The sequence below is a fragment of the Zootoca vivipara genome, chromosome 11 (assembly GCF_963506605.1).
Source record: "Zootoca vivipara chromosome 11, rZooViv1.1, whole genome shotgun sequence".
Taxonomy (NCBI): domain Eukaryota; kingdom Metazoa; phylum Chordata; class Lepidosauria; order Squamata; family Lacertidae; genus Zootoca; species Zootoca vivipara.
Window position 1 is genome coordinate 49,427,263 of NC_083286.1, and position 19,797 is coordinate 49,447,059.

Sequence of the window (19,797 nt, forward strand, 5' to 3'; positions counted from 1 at the left end):
CCCTCGGCCAGTAAAGCAAGATGAGCGCTGCCACCTCAGAGTCGTTTGGAACTGGACTTAACTGTCAGGGGTCCTTTACCTTTTTATGCATGTACCCTAGTCAATTAATTAATTAAGTTAAACCTGCATGATTTCATACATACCAGGCATTAGTGTGTTGACTTGAATGGATAATAGGTATCATATGGGTGTTGATAAATCATGGGATTAGTCGCACATTAGAGTACAGTGGTACCTCAGTTGTTGATTGTAATCCGTTCTGGAAGACCATTCAACTTCTGAAACATTCAACAACTGAGGTGCAAAGGGCCGTCTGCAGTTTCCATTGAGAAAATTGAAAAACACGCCACAGAAGCCATTAGACTTCTGAGGCACGTTTGAAAACGGAAGCAATTACTTCCGAGTTTTTGGTGTTTGAAAACCAAAACGTTTGGCTTCCGAGACACTCAAAAACCAAGGTTCCACTGTATTACCATTTTGGGGCCCAGTACCACCTGAGCTTTCTGATGTGAAGTTTCTGATGTGCAAAGCCTCTAATGAGCTAATCAATCACTCATTAGGGAGAAAACTTAACATCTGATTGAACAGCCTAATTCTTAATTCATAAACATGTCTTATTTCTTCATTCCTTCCCTCGCCCTTTTCCTTCCAGGTACAGCAACAAGAAACTGACTCTGATAACACAGTGCCAATCAGCGGTAATCTGAAACTATTTATAACGGAGCCTGTATTAGATGAGAGATTTGTTTTCAAATCTTCCCCTGTAAAAAGCCTTGCTTCAGAAAAGTCAGCTTCAGAAAAGGTCAGTGGCAAAAACGGATTTCCAACGGGCAGTGCAGTGCTGGAAAACTCTGCTGGCCTTTGTGTGTCCAATGGGACCCATAATGAGAGGGAGCCATGCTGGGATCAAACTCTTCATCTCACAATCATGGACGATACTGCAAGCCGCAATGTGCCGCCTGGTGCGCAAAGTCACCCCAGTGTCACTTCTAAGCAAGAAGGCTTATGTGACATTCTGACTCCTTTGGCTGTGCCCAATATACAGACGGAAAGAGCAAAGGCATATGGAGGGAAGCCCCATGAGTCTAACGAGGTAAAAGCAGTCGATAATATTCCCTGTGCTCAATATCTGTCCAAAGCAGATTCTCAGGGAGCCTTGGAAGCTGCAGAACCTGAGGTCAGAGATGCTGCTTTATCATCCATGCACGAGCAGTTACAGATGCTTCTTTATGAGGGAGAAGACTGGGGCTGTGACTTCACTTGCGCAAGCAGCAAAGTTGAGAGTTCAGCAGCTGGGACTGACGCTGCCAAGGAGGTTGAAGGGCTGAACATTGCTGGGGATGTAAGCACTAGGCAGCATGTGCCAGGAAATCTAACAGAAGATAATCAGCTTGTCACAGAATTGGCAGGAGTAATGAAAGTCCACACTGATTACTGCAGTGCGCTAAAAAGAGATGGAGCCTGTAGCCGTACATCCACAGACAACAGCTCTCTTGCACTACCTGCAGAAACAGATGCCATGTGTCCGTGTTCTGCCTTTGGACACAAAACAGAAAAGCCATCTGTTCATCCATTAAGCAGCAATATCCAAAAGGAAAAGCCTGATCATAATAGATCTGCTCATATGTCTGCTTATCAGGAAGAAACAATTATGACTGATGGTGGCTTCCAGTCTTGTGGAGTAGAATCTCCATTCAAACTTACAGAAGCTCCAGACGATCCTTTAGAACATGGCCAAGAAATGTTATCAGGCCTACCTGCTAATTATCCCAGCCCATTGTCTTGTATTGAACAGATTGTTCATTGTACAGATGGCCCCAAAGCTAAGCAGGCTAACGAGATGCCTACTAAAGAGTCTCATGTTACACTGCGCCACTCAAGAATAAAAGAGTGTGCTAATCTTGCTGAGCTTGCACTGAAAGAGGATTCATCCAGTAATTTCTCTGGCAAAAATAATGATCAATTTGGAACTGAAGAACACTTTTCAATTACGGCAGTCGATAAAAGCGTTGCAGAGAAATTTCAGGAGAAAGGAACTGAGTCAGAAATGAAAGCTCAAAGTGACAATAATTGTGATATTTATCATGTTTTGAGAGGCAATAATAGTAAAGATGTTCAAGCTGTATCTGATGCACAGAATTGCAGCTACCACACGGAAGAACATAGTTCAGTTTTAGCTACTGGGCCTAAAGCTGTTGAGGGCAATGAAAAAATAGAAGGGCGCAAAGCAGAACCAGTGTTCACAGCATCATACAAAGTTAGATTCTACACTGAGGTTCTGTTAGAAATAAACAAGAACAATGAAAATGACACAAGTGAAGAAAATAGGGACTTTGGGACAAGCATAGGGCAAACTGCCCTAGAATGCAAATATGTGATGCCACCATCAGATTCTCAACAAACAGTATCAGAAAAAAAATCTAGCATTACTGACCATTTAGGGTTAGGATTGGATTTTTCACGTTCTCCATTGGAACCTTGCAAGTCAGCAGCTTTAAACACCGTTCAGCCTTCAAGTATTATCAGAAATGAGTGTCACAGTACAGGTCAGGAAAATCAAAATGCAAGCCATATGGTAGGCAATTTAATCGTTTGTGCTCAGCATAAGATTCTACAGGAAAGCATATGCGAAGGTTGCAGTACAAACGAACTAGTGTCAGGAAAGTTTGATACAAATGCACCAGAGGCAGTTGAAAGCCTAAGGCAAACAGAGTCCATGCAAGTCGGAGATAAGAAGGATAAGGATGAACATTGGCAGAATCAGTATGAAAGGGTGGTGGAGAAAAGTAACACTCAAACAGTCCAGTGTGAGAGAGAAAGACAAATGTCTATTTCACATGATCCTGAGGAAACTGAAGTCGAACCTTATATGAGGAATCTAATCGATTCAGAACACACACATTCCTGGCATAAAAACAGTGAACTACAACAGGATGAGTACCAGCATGTAGGCAGAGAAAGTCAGACCAGAATAATCCCGTGTGAAAGGGGTGCCAGAGAAACTCAAAAGTCCACTGAATGTAACCTAGAGGAAGTGGAGCCTTACATGAGGGCACTTATTAATTCAGAACAGATGTATTCTTGGCATGATATTACAGACTTTGTGCATCCATTTGTGGTCCTTTCCAGTGAGCAAGCTGGTGTGTCTGAAGGAGGATTAGTGGGAGATAGTGTAGTTCCATCTATAGGTCACAACCGAGCCACAGCATTCACAGATGGTGAGAGGCAAAGCCTAAATTCATCAGAGCATGCAATAGGGGCCTTAGTCAGCGTCTTGCCTTGTGGCTCCAAGAACAGTCATCATTCTCAGGAACAGCTGCCACAGGTCAAAATTCAGCCATTCACTTCAGGAGCAACTGCAGGAGAAGGGAAGACGAAGTCGCAGGAATCCTCCAAACCCTGCAAGGCACCCTCGCATCACACTGAGGACGTGAAGCGTAAGCAAGAAACCGTAAAGAAGAAGATGGCACCAAAGGTACAAATTAAGAAGCCGCGCCTTGAAGCAAAGGATAATGTTTGCAACCATGCCAGCTGTGTCAAAAAGGTCTCGAAAACAGAGGCTGGGCCAACTCACAAGGGAGATAAGAGGGAACAACGGAAACTGCCTTGCAAAAAAGACAGCAAAGGTACGTTTAGAAACTGATTTATTTTTTTAAATTGTCCTTACACATCAGCAGTCCTTGGGCAGACATTCTGCTAGGCTCCAGACACAGGTCTTTCCTGACTTTGCTTTCTGAGTTGCTTTGTAGGTGGAGATGCCAGAGATCAGGGGTGCCAGCTCCAGGGGGGCAAGCCCTTGGCCCCCTCAGTATTTTAAGGGTAGGGCCCGGGGTCCCCCAATGTCCCATAAGCAAGGAGGCAAAATGCGGAGCCTAGCACAGTGCGGATCCAGTGGCCAGCTCCTCCTCCTCCTCCTCCTGCCATGAAGGGGAAGGAGGGTCAAAGCAGACTCCTGCCAGTGGCAGCACCAGGAAGAGATGAAGGAGGAGCTGCTGACCATTGAAGCTCCATGGTTGCCATGCTCAGCTCCACCCCTGGCTGCTGTTGATGTCCTGCGCCGGACATGTGTGATGTCATGTGTGTGACATTGGCCCCCTTATTGGCCTCACAAGCTGGCACCTCTGCCAGAGATTGAATGTAGAAACTATTATATGTAAAGCATGAGTTGTACCACCAAGGTCTCTCTCCAATTCAATATTGTTTACCAAAAGAGAAGTGTTACTATCATCTGACATCTGTCCCATGAAATGGTTATTGTGACAAATCAGCTACTGCATACATGCTTATTTTCTCTACGAAACAGTGAGTCCGTACCCGATCAGTTAATAACTAGCATCTCATGTGCCCTTCCTTTTATTAAATAAAATATAAAAATGTGGTGGATTGTTTAAAATCAAACCACTCTGGTTTAATTGGATTGTGGAGAGTGTGGCTTAATTAGACTCAGGGCTAGTGATAGTTTGGCACATCAACATATGTGTGAAGCTGTGGCTCCCATCTTCAGGGCCAGGGTTTGGACTTAAAACAGGGTTAGGGAACCAGAGGCTCTCCAAGTACTGCTAGACTATGACTCCCATCATCCTTGATGATTGGTCATGCTGGTTGGCACCGATGGGAGCTGTTGTTGTATGCCATCCTAATATTTTAAAAGATTTTATAAATGGAAATAAATAAACACCTGGAAGCTCAGATGTTACCAACCACTGACTTAGAACATTTAAATAAACATTTATAAAGAAATAAACAGTATTATCGAATAATATGCCGATCAGAAGGTCGGCGGTTCGAATCCCTGCGACGGGGTGAGCTCCCGTTCCTCGGTCCCAGCTCCTGCCAACCTAGCAGTTTGAAAGCACGTCAAAGTGCAAGTAGATAAATAGGGAAGGTAAACGGCGTTTCCGTGTGCTGCTCTGGTTCGCCAGAAGCGGCTTTGTCATGCTGGCCACATGACCTGGAAGCTGTACGCCGGCTCCCTCGGCCAATAATGCAAGATGAGCGCTGCAACCCCAGAGTCGATCACGACTGGACCTAATGGTCCCTTTACCTTTACCTTACAATCGCTTCACTCATGTTTCCCAAATTTGGATGTCCAGCTGCTTTTGAACTACCATTCCCATCATCCCTGACAACTGGTCTTGCTAGCTAGGGTTGATGGGACTTGTAGTCCAAAAACAGCTGGAGACCCAAGTTTGGGAAACACTGCTCCAGGATAAAGTGAAAAGGTTGATTGATTTTTCATCAGAAAAGAAACCCATAGCCATAAGAGAAAGAGAGAAAAAATAAATCTACATGATTCACAATCTAAAAGGTGTATGCATCATTGTTATTTTTAAACTCTTACAATGAACTTACAGGAATGACATGTCAACAGACATGTAATGTCTAAATTGGTCCTGAGTTTCTACTATGTGTTTAAGCCACTTACTGAATTGTGTTTTACTTCAAGCACCAAAGCTGGTGAAGAAAATCCAAGCTGAACTGTTCCCTGACCTCTCTGGAAATATCAAATTGTGCTGCCAGTTTAGTGAAATTCATGAAGACTCCACCATTACATGGACTAAAGACTCTAAGCTACTTGCCCAAGTACACAGAAGGTAAGGAGAGCTACGCAATAAACATACATGGTTTTCAATGCCATTTGGATGGGTGGATGGGAGTGTGCTTATTTTGGTGACCAAAGCTCTGATGGTATCATGGGATGGAGAGAAATGACAGCTGCACCTAGTGAAGAGATATTGTAATAATGGATTACTTCAACAACCTTCAGATTGTCTGGGTAACATAAATTCATACACACACACACACACACACACACACACACACACACACACACTGTGTATGACATTGAGCAACAAACAGCCTTGCCATGTGCACAGTTCTATAGGTACAGGAGTGCTGCTGTCAGGAAGAGGAGTTATTGGTAGGAATCTCCTGCAAGCAGCAGTGCACATAATGAGGGGTGGATGAGGACTGGACGTGTGTGTGGATTGTCTCTAAAAATTGTGGATACAATTAATTATTGTACCATAGAGCAGTTAGTTAGTCAGTAGAACCAATGAAAGAAGCAGGGCCTGATTGATTTAATCCTAAATGATTCCTGGATTCTAATACACGTTCTAAGCATTGACAGAGCACATGGAACCAGTGGCACCAGAACTAACAAATTCAACACGTATGGCACATGGCCTGTAATTTTATCAGGACAAGTTATTTGTGGTTTACTCTTGTAACAATTGTTTTCTCAAAATTTATCTTCTGTACCATGAAAATAAAAGCAGTATTTTTTTTTAAAAAAAAACAAGGACTGCATCCTGTAGATATATTTGAAATAAACATTTATGGATTGTAGCTCCTTTTAAAAATCCTTTGCATTTTGTATACACATGAAACCTATGCTGTTTGGATGGGTGGTATAGGTGAGTGTGGTACCCTACAGCTGTCAAGTGACTTCAGATGTGTACATGGAATTGGGTCATTCATGTGAAGAAGAAGAGTTTGGATTTGATATCCCGCTTTATCACTACCTGAAGGAGCCTCAAAGCGGCTAACAATCCTTTCCCCTCCCCCCCCACAACAGACACCCTGTGAGGTGGGTGGGGCTGAGAGACTTCAAAGAAGTGTGACTAGCCCAAGGTCACCCAGCAGCTGCATGTGGAGGAGCGGAGACGCGAACCCGGTTCCCCAGATTACGAGTCTACCGCTCTTAACCACTACAGCACACTGTGCATTTATTTACATGCTTGGTTGCTTTTAGGCCTGACTCAAATTTGGCACTCCATATTTGTTAGAAATGTTGCTAAATATGAGATTCAGCAACTCATAGTGCTTGCCTTAAAATCAAGGCAAGTATTATGACTTCCATGTTCTTCCCCAGCTTGGTTTTAAATCTGAGCTGAATAATAACTCCTTCCTAGCCACTTACTTGCCTACTGTTTTCCAACAGCAATAACTAATAACAGTGGCCATATTTCTCTACATTTCAGTAATGGGGGTGGGGAACGAGAGGGAGAGGGGAAGGAAGACAAAGAGATCACAAAAACTAAGCAGAAAATGTATTAAAACACAAACATTCAAATGTTAACATCTCTTCTAGTGCAGGAGATGACTTTCCAGTATCCCTGGCAATAGTTCAAGCTGGTAAAAAGGACCAAGGGCTGTATCACTGCTGCTTGAAGAATATGTATGGGAAAGCATCTGCAGAATTTAACCTGACCTCCGAAGGTAAATTCTAACATATTGTCTCTTAAGACAAAGCACAATTAAAGGCGCTATTTACTGTCTAAACCTTGCCTGTGTTGTGTTTGTTCTCTCTGCAGTATTGGAACATCTTTCCAGTCTTCAGGATGTTGAAGGTAAGTCCATATGGAATTCTTCCTGCTCACCTATGGAGAATTGTGCCAAGTCATAATCGTACTTGGGCATATTCTGCATAGCTGTTACTAATTTGAGCCAGGGCTTGTTAGGATGCAGTGACAGGAATGGTTGTTACATCTGCCCTGAAATATGTGAAGCAGTAATGTACAAGAAAGTCTGTCTGAGTATATGCAAAGTGTCTTCCCATCGCCACTGAGTCACCTTATTCTGAGCTTCCCAATGCTGATTGTATCAACTACTCAGGGCAGTCTCGAGCAGGTCGGGCGCCCTGGCGCTGAGGGGCGGAGATCGCTCCGGCGCCCCCGCCCTTGCAGGGCGCAGCATGGTTTCCATGCGGCTTCGCCGCGCAGCACCCCACCTACCGGCCCGGCACCCTGGCCCTAGCCCACATTCTGCTTGGGACTTTTTTTAATGAAGAGGAACATTGTACCTAGGTTTCCCACCATTATGGTTCCATGGGTCTGCCTCACTCGCTTGGCGAAGGTTGCTGCTTTAGCTTGCAGGGTCAGAAAGCCCCACTGAAACTGAAGCAGCTGACGTGGCCCCACAGGGACTCAGCTGAGAGAAAGGAGCCATAACAATGAACTGTTTTGATACAAGCATTCCCGGTGCCCAAACATGTGGCCTTTGCAAAGTCTTGTGCTATGTAACACTACCCAAGGAGAAAGGCAAGGAATTAAGAGACGAGAAATACTTTCCCCATATGTTGCTATTTCTCTAATCACACCAGCATGTGTTTTGCTTTGCCCGTGCTAAACATAGATAACACTTTTGCCAACAGGTTTCATCATTGCTGGACATATTGTGCTAGTCAGCTTTAGCTTATTCAGTCTAGTGGATGGTTAGTTGTTCTGAGTCCTCAAGAAGCAGGATTAATCATTCCGTCCCCTTTAAAAACATTTGCATGGCTTTTCATTCATTGCCTGCAAATGCGTCTTTGTGTGCCTTTGCTATTGGGATTTGATACGTGGATGGAATTGCTAAGAGGGGACTCCCAGGTAGTCGCAGAAATAGTGAAGAATGCAGGTAGGGATGGAAGGGTCTGTCAGCATCTGGAGGCCCATAAATTCCCCACTGGTTTCCTGACCCCAAATACACAGCAATCACATAACCACATGCCAGACTTTGGAGGAATCAGCCTTCCCCACAGCATGTTGAGGCTGCATTTCCAACAACGAAGAGCCACTGTAGGAAGTGAAACCTTGGATGCTTCCATGCATGATCACAGATGCTTTAAGCTCCACATCAACGTTCATCACAGAGCTTATTGCTCTTCTGCCCAAGTCTAAAGTTGTCATAGTATTATTTGCCAAAGTCTAAAGTTGTCATAAAGGGACCCAGGTGGCGCTGTGGTTAAACCACTGAGCCTAGGGCTTGCTGATCAGAAGGTCGGCGGTTCGAATCCCTGTGACGGGGTGAGCTCCCGTTGCTTGGTCCCAGCTCCTGCCAACCTAGCAGTTCGAAAGCACGTCAAAATGCAAGTAGATAAATAGGAACCGCTACAGCGGGAAGGTAAACGGCGTTTCCATGTGCTGCTCTGGTTTGCCAGAAGTGGCTTTGTCATGCTGGCCACATGACCTGGAAGCTATACGCCGGCTCCCTCGGCCAATAATGCGAGATGAGCGCGCAACCCCAGAGTCGGTCACGACTGGACCTAATGGTCAGGGGTTCCTTTACCTTTTACCTTTTAAAGTTGTCATAGTATTATTTATTTATTTATTTATTTATTTATTTATTTATTTATTTGCATCAAGAACATTGCAGTGAATTAAAAAACCAAAAAATCACTTTCAGAAATGCTTTTCAAAAAATTTGTGATGCTGCAGTATTAAGAAGGGCATGAAAAAAATCCCAGAAACCCTCATACATTTCCCCCTGAGCCTTCTTTCTGTCTCCTTTGCTTCTTCTAGTTTGATTGCTCCCCCCCCCCCAGTTGATTTCTCTTTGGCGCACATATGCATAAACTTTTTTACTCAGCAGAATGTAGTTTCCTCATTGAGGTCTTATGCATATTTATATATTTGTAGGGTTGGAAGAGATTGAATTCTTACAGCTTATGTTCAGGGAAGATTTCATCAGTGATAGTTATTTCAGCAACAGCCTGCATGGGAGGATTATCACCGAAGAGCTGCATTTCGGGGAAGGAGTGCACCGAAAGGCTTTCCGAAGCAAAGTCATGCAAGGCTTAGTTCCTGTGTTCGGCCCCGGCCACCCCTGTGTTCTGAAAGTGCACAATGCCATTGCATATGGGACCAGGAACAACGATGAACTCATGAAAAAGAATTACAAATTGGCACTGCAGGTAAGTGCTTGCTGTACCCTTCTGTAATCAAGGCCTGTGGGGACATCCCAGCTTTTAAACTATGGCCACAGTTAACTGTGTTAATTGCTTCCTTTCTTGCCATGCCACTGGATTCTCTTTTATATAGGAATGTTATGTTCAGAACACAGCAAGAGAGTACGCCAAGATATATGCTGCGGAAACAAAACCTCTGGAGGGCTTTGGAGAGGTGCCTGAGTGAGTAACATTTTTTTTTTAAAAAAAGTGTGTGTTGCAACCATAACACTGTTGTGATGAATGACATCCACACCATGCTGTTGGACAAGAAGGAGAATTAGAGTGAATTAGCCTCTCTTTCTTCTATTATTTCCTCTGCCTTGAATATTGGATTATGTAAGCCAGTGGTTTTCAACCAGTGTGCTGTGGCACCCTGGGGTGCCTTGAATGATAGTCAGGGGTGCCACAGGCAATACTGGCCTCTGTCCTTCCTTCCTTCCCTCCTTCCCTCCCTCCCTTTGATGCCTTCTTGCATCTCTGCCTCCCAAAGGCTTCTGTGGCTTTGTTGCAGCAGCCCTGGCTACAAGCTCCGTAGGCAAATGGTGCCTCTGGGGTTGGCAGGGGGTGCTGGTTGCCAGGAGCTGAGGTGGCCTCGGAGCAAGCAAGCAAGCAGGCAAGGGAGCCCAGCCCTTGCTGTTGGAAATGGACAAGGGAGGGTGTTCCAAAAGGGATGAGACGCTGCCAGCTTTGCAAGCAAGGGTTGACATAACTAGGCTCCTGATCCCCATAGGGGTGCCGCATTAAGAATGTAGTTGGTCAAGGGTGCCGCAGACTCAAAAAGGTTGAAAACCTCTGGTGAAATCTCTTCAGGGCAGGGGATTGTCCTCATACCCTTTTTTCATCGTGCACACTGATAATGTAAGAAACAAACAATGGGTGGCATTCAACTAATATTTATGCTAGCACAGAAATTAGCTCTAGTGCAATGGGTCTCCCCTCCCTCCCAATCCTCTACCTGTGCATGCCCTATGTCATCCCCAAATCTGCTCTGGAGGGTTGGTGGGGAGCTCCAGAACAGATGGGGGTGCATGGGGGTGAAGATTCAATTGTGCAAGAGAAAACTTTGCATCAGCAGAACATTCTCCTTAGTGCAACACTGAACACAACCCAATGTATCTGAAGCACTTTGAACACTCAAATTGCTGTTAATGCAAACTATTATCGTTATCATTATTATTATTTGTTGTGGGGTGCCAGCTCAACACTTCACATTGGTAAGGAAACACCGTTTAAATGCTGTAGTGGGTGGCTGGACCAGCATGACCTCAGATCTTTTTCAAAGGATTTGCTGTTCCACTGTAGGATAGTCATGTATAGCCACCTCCTGAAATTCCTTCTTGTTCATGCATGACGTTGGGGATGAGTCTTGCATATCCCTGAAATTTGTCGTCTCTTTCAAGAGGATATAAGATACCTCCTTCAGATGTATCTGAATCATTTAAAAGTATCTTAGTGGGGGAGACACATAATACATTGTGCAGGCTAACCTGAAATAAATTTGATAGGCACCTGCCATGTGTGGCAGGACAGGGTCTCATAACACAAAGATGTGCTCTTCCAAGCCCACATTTGCAGCATGTTTGCACTTCTGTCTCAGCAACAGCTACACTGACTTGGTCATGCCCACAGAATGTAAGATGGCAGGATCCCCAAGGATGTGCTTTATGGGGAGCTGGGTTCAAATACAAGGCCTGTTGGCAGACCAACTCTGCATTATAAAGATGTCTGCAAATGTGGCACGAAGGCTGGCAACAACAACCCTGCCCTGTGGAAATCCCTTGCAGATGACTGCAGTTCCTGGAAGCAGGCAGCCAGGTTGTGTATCCACGGCAGCAGCCAGGTTGTGTATCCACGGCAGCAGCCAGAGGAGAATGCTAGGAGGAGTGCAGAGAGAAGAAACGCCATGGTGCATCTGGAACAGCAAAACCAGATGGCTTCACCTGCCCCATCTGCAATAAAACATGTCATTCCTGTATTGGTCTCTACAGACAGAGCAGACATTGTAACTCTCCCAATGGTTTCACTTTACCCCTGCATTCTTCCATTGTCTCTTGAGACAGACCGATGCCAACAATAATGCAAAGAGAGAGAGAGAGTTTGTCCTGGTTGTGTGCATTGACCCTGTCTGTTCATCAGGGCTGCTACTTCATTTCTAGATCTGCAGTAAAAAAAAAATTGGTTCAAACAAGGTGAAAGTGCAGAGTTAAAAATAGAAGTCGCCTCTGGAAAATGTAAAGGGAAGATGCAAGCAGCACATCTGAGCACACTGTGCTGGGCCTGAGCTCTGGAGGCGATGATGGAATAGCTTTAGGGCTCTTATTTACACATCACAGCAGCTGTACTCATATCTATGAAGGATTTTCCAAGCGGAAACCCATCTCACAAACGCTGCGGTAATTTGCTAAAGAATCCTGTTCCAGCATTTCCTAAAAACGTGTCCCTCCTGACCTCTCCAAACACTTTGCTTCCTTGAGTCTGTTTCTTTATTTTTTAAAATCAAAGTTATCACAGACTACTTTTCCAAAGCTGAAAACTATATGTTACAAAGAACTAGGGGTGGGTGGAATGGCCTTTATCTAGTTCAGTCATCCCCAAACTGCAGCCCTCCAGATGTTTTGGCCTACAACTCCCGTGATCCCTAGCTAAGAGGACCAGTGGTCAGGGATGATGGGAATTGTAGTCCAAAACATCTGGAGGGCCGAAGTTTGGGGATGCCTGATCTAGTTCATTTCTGTTTCACGTGTGTTGACTGGTAAGTTCTGTTCTATTTCCATGCAGAGGTGTTTTTTTAAAAAGGGGAAATCCACTCAGATGTAGTTGTTTTAGCTATAATTCTGATGTTGTCTCCCCCCATGCCCCTTAGTGTTCTTATTACACCTGTTGAAAATCTTACAGCAGTTCCTGTGGGAGTGACAGCATTTTATAATGTGCCATCAGTCTCAAGAGAGACCATACAGAAAAAATAAAGCAGCCTGCATGGACTCACGAGTGCAGCCTTAAGTGCTGCCTAGGATTATAATGTTTTATTTATTGGTTTTCATTTTAGAATCATTCCTATTTTCCTTGTTCATCGGCCCAAGAACAACGTCCCTTATGCGACCGTGGAAGAGGAGCTAATTGGAGAATTTGTGAAATACTCCATTAGGGATGGGAAAGAAATCAACTTCCTGCGAAGAGACTCGGAAGCTGGCCAGAAATGCTGCACCTTTCAGCACTGGGTATATGAAAGAACCAGCGGCAGCTTGCTTGTAACAGATATGCAAGGTGAGCATCTCATCGCCACACATGGCCGTGTTTGATGTCAAGCTGATGGAAGTGTAGCAGCTGACGAGTGAGCGATGAAGTCCCTGGTTCAAGCCTCACTTCAGCCAGAGGTTCACTGGCTGACGTCAGGCAAACCATTCATCTCACAGACAAAGCCCCGTCCCCATATCCGCGGCATCAGTAATGCCATCCTCCCAACATTGGCGTCAATGGGCGGGTAAAATGGCAGTGGTAGGGTTGCATAGCCACACTGGTGGGAGGGATAGATCTGCTCCACTAGTGTATCCATGCAGCTCAGACCTTGCCACTGCCCAGCCCTGTCCAAATAAGCTGCAGAAAGGCTGGTGTTGGGGAGGCCTCCTCAACACCACCCACCACATGGGCTGCTACTGTGTAGTATGATGAAAATTAGGGGTGCACAAGCATGGAAGTGATTTTTTCCACCTTCAGGCATTCTTCCCAAAGCTTGAAATTCCATCTGGGTGTCAAAGAAGGGATAGAGCACTACATTCCTTTTTTTGTTAGCCTGAAGCTACAAAGGAAGGCGCTTCCTCTGCTCTATGACCAGCACAAAAGCACAGCATGTTCTGTGTATGTGTGTTTTGCTGTTCTGTATGGCGGGGAAGAGGCCCCCTCAGTGGAGGGGGGCACTTAGAACAGTAACTAGGTTTAATCTGGAAGCTTCTATAAATGTCAGGCATCACGTGACCCACTCTAAACAATGTTGGTTTTTGTATTTGGTAAAATGGAAAGGAGAATCCCCTGGATGCCTAGATCCAGGTTTGGGCCAAGTACTCTCTGGTGAGACACCCAACAGAGATTTAAAACTAAAAAATATGCAGCAAAGTAAAGCATGGAAATGTAGGCTGTTAAACCTTTAAAATACCCCCTTGCAAGTTGCTTCCAAAGCTCCCTACTTCCCTTAGCATAGAAAGAGACCACATGTTTGTCAAGTTGAAAAAGGTTTATTTCCAAACTCTTCAGAGGTCAGATTCATGTTGTTTACAGCAGCAAGAAATGGCAGGCAGTATAACTTAAGTTTCAAAATGGTAAAATGTTTGTAAATTATTTGTATAGAAACACAAAAATGGTTTGCTTAAGCCACGTGGGTCTAAGCTTGGAGCATCCAGCTTAGACATCTTTCTGTTATGTATTCAGTGGTCTGTGTTTGCCTGAGCTTGAGTCTGGACTAAGGATTCGGCGCTCCTGTGTTCTGATTCGATACATGGTGTCCAATCACAGAACATTTCATAATTTGGGCCTCTGCCATTGGCCCTTGAACTCTGAGTCGTGATTCGCAGCTTGGAAGTTTAGACAGCCCATCACGTTGGCAGTGGGAGTGGCCCAGGCTTTCAGGAATGTAAATAAATAATAATAATAATAATAATAATAATTTATTTATACCCCGCCCATCTGGCTGGGTTCCCCCAGTCACTCTGGGAAGCTTCCAACAAAACATTAAAATACAGAAATCCATCAAACATTAAAAGATTCCCTAAACAGGGCTGCCTTAAGATGCCTTCTAAAGGTCTGGTAATTGTTGTTCTCTTTGACCTCTGGTGGGAGGGCATTCCACAGGGTGGGTGCCACTACCGAGAAGGCCCTCTGCCTAAGCAGTTGCTTTCCCCGTTTCCGTTATGTAGTTCAATAAAGGTTCTTGCTGTTTTTGCTGTGTTCTGCTTCCTGGGAACCCACCTACACTTCAGCTTCCTGGCCGGGTTCACATGGAAGAACAAAGGGTTTGGTAACCCTCCCTCCCACAGTCTATTGTTGCAGTTGGTGCTCAGCTGGTTTTTCCTGTGGCTCTTGCCCTGGGCCCAAGTTGGGTAGAAGTTTGTAAGCTGAAAGTGTGACTAACCCATGATCAGGTCACCCCTTCAGTAGCTGCTTCGGGCTGGATGCCTGCAGGTACAGTACATCACTGACTAAAGTGGAACTCCTAGCAACAGATTTATGGATATTTCCTTTTCTCCAGCCTCCTCAAGGCTGCAGCTCTTTTCATTCAGAATGTGTTACCTACTGTCAGAATAAAGAAATGAATTATCTACCTGCTGTGGCAAGTATTCAGCTTCCACAATGGTGCTATATTCAACTAATATAACAAATGCAGCAAGAAATTCCTACATTTTTCCACTGCTGGTAACCGGTTTGAAAAGAGGATAGAAAGCATTATAGATTCTTTTTCAAAAAAAGAATTGTGCATAGTTCATTTCAGCTCACCTCTTACTCTTCACAAGGTCTTATTGTTCGGTTCAGGCTTTGGCACACAAGCTCAGCTGGGTGTACTCCCAAGGAAAGCAAGCCCTCCGCCAGCACAGCAGAGGTTTTGCTGGTGCAGGCAGCAATTGGGCTGTGCACAGTGGGCTGGGCTGGGAGCTCCTGCCTAAGTTGTTGACTGAGCCGCTCTCCTATGGCTACCGGCAGTGACTGGGCTGGCCTGGGAATGCCTGCACTCTTTTGTGTGCTCACAGAGCCATTCTCACCTGTGGCACTGCTGAGTTGAAGCTGTTGGCAGTGATTGGGCTTGGCTGGAAGCACTTGCCTGCCCACATTTCCCCAACATGCAATGAATGATCCACATTCAACTGCAGTCCGTGTTGTGGCTGCTCTAAGATGGTTAAGTCCACAGTCTAAAATTATCTAACTGCATTACTGAGTGTGTCTTGTACAGTACTAGTCATATTTTGGCAAAAAAAGAGGTTTCAGCAATGCAATGTTGGGACTGCAGGATTTCAGTGCCTCTCTGCCTGTGTGCAGGCCTCACCAAGGTGCATTGGGATTGTGCTGGCAGAGAAATCAGCGGCTTGTGAAGCCTTATTACAGGAGATTGCAACCAACACAGCAATTGGCAAGTGTTTCTTACAGTCATAATTATATAGTCAATATAGGGCGGCACAGAGTTAAATTTTTAAACTTTTTAAATGGTGGTGTGCCTCGTGATTTTTTTCATGGAACAAGTGTGCCTTGGCCCAAAAAAGGTTGAGAAACACTGCTATAGCCCTCCCACCTTCCACCTCCCACCTTCTTCCCCAAGCTGGGAAAGTGCTAACTAGGAAGGGCTCTAGGACCCTGTCAGAGCCCTCATGCCACCTTCCCAAAGCCCAGCGCCTCCTTACCCAGCTTTGGGAAGGCAGTGTGAGGGCTGTGCATGTCAAATGTTGCCACATGTGGCCCTCAAGCCACACATTGGACCACTCTGAACTAAATCATGCCATGCATGGGACAACTTCTGTGATCGCAACAGAAGGAAGTGGATTTCTGTGGAGCTCACTTGGGCATAGTGGTCTTTGTGTGACCTTGGCCCGTTCCCTTGTGTCTTACCCACATCTAGGTATCTCACACAAAAAGAGGAAGGCAGAAAACCATATGCCCCAGTCTAATCTCCTTGGAGGAAGGGCAGAGTAAAAATGCAATCAATAAAAACTCAGCTGCATTCCACCCTGTGAGTTGTGATCTTTGCAGATTCAGGATCTCCACTGCAGATCTTTATTGGGACACCAGAGCAAAACAAAGAGCAGAGGGTCAGATCCAAAAAGTCTGCCTGAGCCGAGGCAGCTCATCAAGAGGCACAGTAATGGGGCAAGAGGTGTAGATAAGCCCTAAGAGGAAGAGATGCTCCAGAGTAGACTTGTATTCAATGACAGTGCTGAATGAATAACCTGCCTTGGAGAAATGAAATATTTGTGGCGGTGTATACAGAGAGTGTGATGGATAGCAACTGTAATCAGCAGAGAAGCCAATAAAAACTGCATTAATATATAAAGCTTTTCTATACCTGAAATACCCCTGTGTGATGCCGGCTTGCTGTTTTATTTTGTAGGTGTAGGAATGAAACTAACCGACGTTGGCATAGCAACACAGGCCAAAGGGTGAGTGAAGCAGCGCCGTTTTTTAAATGACCTGGTTTATCCCCCCCCCTTGTTGTATCAGCCTTGTGATGTTGTGAACTTAATAGAGAGGGTTGCAGCACGCAGCATCCATTTTAAGCCACAGCTCTTAAAAGCAAAACCATTTCAGTGGGCTTTCTTGCTGACTTCTTCTGGTGGATAAAATGTTAATGGAACCTTCCTTTTGAAAAGGCTCCTTGGTTTGCTTTTGGGAGAGGGAGTGATAAACACACTGCAGACGCTCTTGGTTGTCCCCCACCCCCCATACAGTATCATGTTCCACCTAACCCATCTGGGGACAAACCATCATTCTTCCTAAGCGGGGGGGGGGGAGTGGGGGGAGAAGCAGCAGCCAAAGGACAAAGATTTTGCTCAAATCCATTATCAGGTATTAGAGTTAATATCAGTGCAGACCTCACTGGCACAGAACGCACAAACTCGGCTCTACCCACATACTTTATGCAGTTTTGCTACGTTAGCCAGTACAGGGTGAATCAAGAGCTTCCTTGATAAAAGGGAAGCATTAAGGGGGAAGGGATGGGCGAAGGTAACAAACTATTAAACCAAGAAATGATCTGTTGGAATTCTATGAAAACAAATTGTGTGGGTGGGTTTTTTAAAATACATTTTTATGAATTTAAACAGAGTTGCCATGTTATGCTAAAGATTCAGAACCCTAGTTGCATGGGAAAATTCATTTCATCCTTTCCTTGCTTTGGTTACTCCTAAAAGACTTCATCAAAGTTTATGCATCTCCTATACGCTTCCAAGAGTCTGCTTAGGTTCAGCAATTCACATACTGGCAGTAAAAAAGTAAAATAGGGGTCAAGATGTATTAAACATAAATTCTTCTAGATAGGAAAGATATTTTTAAATGATCCATAGTGACTATGAATATTTTCTTCAAGAAAAACTAGCTGGGTGCAGGGAGAATAAAATAATGTACTGTACTAGGAAAGAAAAAGGAAACGTTTACATTGCTGGAAAGAAACTGAATCAATGATATAATGCAGCCTACTCAGAATGGTTTGACCAAACTGCAGGAGGCAGTGCAAGACAGGAGTGCCTGGCGTGCTATGGTCCATGGGGTCACGAAGAGTCGGACACGACTAAACGACTAAACAACAACACTCAGAATGGTCTACTTTGTCTTTAAATACAAATTGCCCAGAGTACCATATCATGCAAATCACTGAGAATCAGATGCTAATTTGCAAGTGAAAGCAGAGGTGGGTGGATAAGAAAATTCAACAGGCTGCCATCAACTACATACCAGTAGTTAGAAACTGGGAGCCACCTGAAATGCAAAACAACACGATTCCACAGAGGATCTTTCCATTTGCTTGCCTTCAACATGTACTTCTGCATTTTTAAAGAGAGTAATGGTGGACTAATGTGGTCTCTTGTTTGCTCGTTTGTTTATATATTTATTAGTGTTAGTTATTAGGGTTTGTATTTATAGCCAGCGCTGTGGTTAAACCACTGAGCCTAGGGCTTGCTGATCAGAAGGTTGGCGGTTCGAATCCCTGTGACGGGGTGAGCTCCCGTTGCTTGGTCCCAGCTCCTGCCAACCTAGCAGTTCGAAAGCACGTCAAAATGCAAGTACAGTAGATAAATAGGAACCGCTACAGCGGGAAGGTAAACGGCGTTTCCATGTGCTGCTCTGGTTTGCCAGAAGCAGCTTTGTCATGCTGGCCACATGACCTGGAAGCTATACGCCGGCTCCCTCGGCCAATAATGCGAGATGAGCGCGCAACCCCAGAGTCGGTCACGACTGGACCTAATGGTCAGGGGTCCCTTTACCTTTATTCATCAAATGGTCCCAGGGCAAGATACAAAAAGACATTTAAAATAAAAAAACAGTGTGCAATTACAACCATAACATAAAAACCACAAAGCAACCAATTATCAGAATAACATAACTGTGTCAAGTAAATACAGTACACAGCAATGGAGGAGGAGGGAAGATAGCCATTCAACCAAAGACCTGAGTCCTTTCTGATGGTAGCGCAACCTCTTCCTTATGAGAGGATTACTTACTTAATGCCAGGGCTGGGCCAAGACATTTTGGCACCTGAGCAAGCCACAAAATGCCCCCCAGGGAAGAAGGGGTGTGTGAAGATCTACATCAGGAACAAGGGAGACCAACAGTGTTTCCTATTTGCTGAGAGGCCACTGCAGAGGCAGCATTGCGGGGGGCGGGGCTGCTGGGACGACAACAGATCCATCCTCCAATGAGTGTGCCACAGGTGTTGCTGCCACCGTGGCAACAGCAGCACTGAGTGGTGCATTCCTTGGAAACCAGATCTGCTACCCCTGTGGATCCTGCCGCCTGAGGCAGTCGCCTCACCTTGTCTCATGGATAGGGCAGGCCTGCTTAATGCAGCAACTGTCCAAGACTTCAGGCAGAAGGCCTTCTCAGTCTCGCTTACTGAGAGCCACAACACAACAGCACTCTGCCTACCTGTGATTCCCAGCAACTAGTATTGAGGGGCTTAATGCCTCTGAGGTATTGTAACTAGGAGCCATTAGCAGGCTTCATAATATATAGACTTTGTGTTCAAATTGAGGGTTGCGATATATTTCAATACTGTTGTGACATTTTGATTTTGTTTTGGCCAACTTAACTTTATTACGAAAATTAAGTAGGTTGTAAGTTGTTGTTGTTTTTAAAAAAACAGTAAGTAAACAAGGAAATTGGAAGTTTTCTTTTTTTAAAAAAATCTTAATTCACTATCCCAGCTCATATTTTTCCCAGTGTTGAATGTTTTTAATTCTTGCGGTCATTACCTTTTTTTTTATCTGCCTTGTATTCTTGGTAGATTTTGAGTGAGGAGAAAAGATACTCTAATGTCTTGGTGTAAGTTCACAGGCTTATAAAATGCCATTAAGGCAAAGCACTTTGAATAATTCATGACCATTTATTTTCTTCCT

The 19,797-nt window shown here is 44.7% G+C and overlaps 1 protein-coding gene across 3 annotated transcripts in view; it reads left to right on the top strand.

Annotated features, from left to right (window-relative positions):
- The window catches only part of ALPK2 (alpha kinase 2), an 82,026-nt gene that overhangs the window by 50,219 nt on the left and 12,010 nt on the right, over positions 1-19,797 (top strand). For 2 of the 3 annotated variants that reach the window (XM_035100543.2, XM_035100546.2), the window contains exons 5-12: positions 653-3,626; positions 5,447-5,594; positions 7,094-7,221; positions 7,317-7,352; positions 9,402-9,676; positions 9,804-9,892; positions 12,759-12,976; positions 16,797-16,845. In XM_035100543.2, the coding sequence (XP_034956434.2) occupies positions 653-3,626; positions 5,447-5,594; positions 7,094-7,221; positions 7,317-7,352; positions 9,402-9,676; positions 9,804-9,892; positions 12,759-12,976; positions 16,797-16,845 (3,917 nt within the window). The remainder of the gene's footprint in view (positions 1-652; positions 3,627-5,446; positions 5,595-7,093; positions 7,222-7,316; positions 7,353-9,401; positions 9,677-9,803; positions 9,893-12,758; positions 12,977-16,796; positions 16,846-19,797) is intronic. The other variant, XM_035100545.2, reaches the window with a different exon arrangement.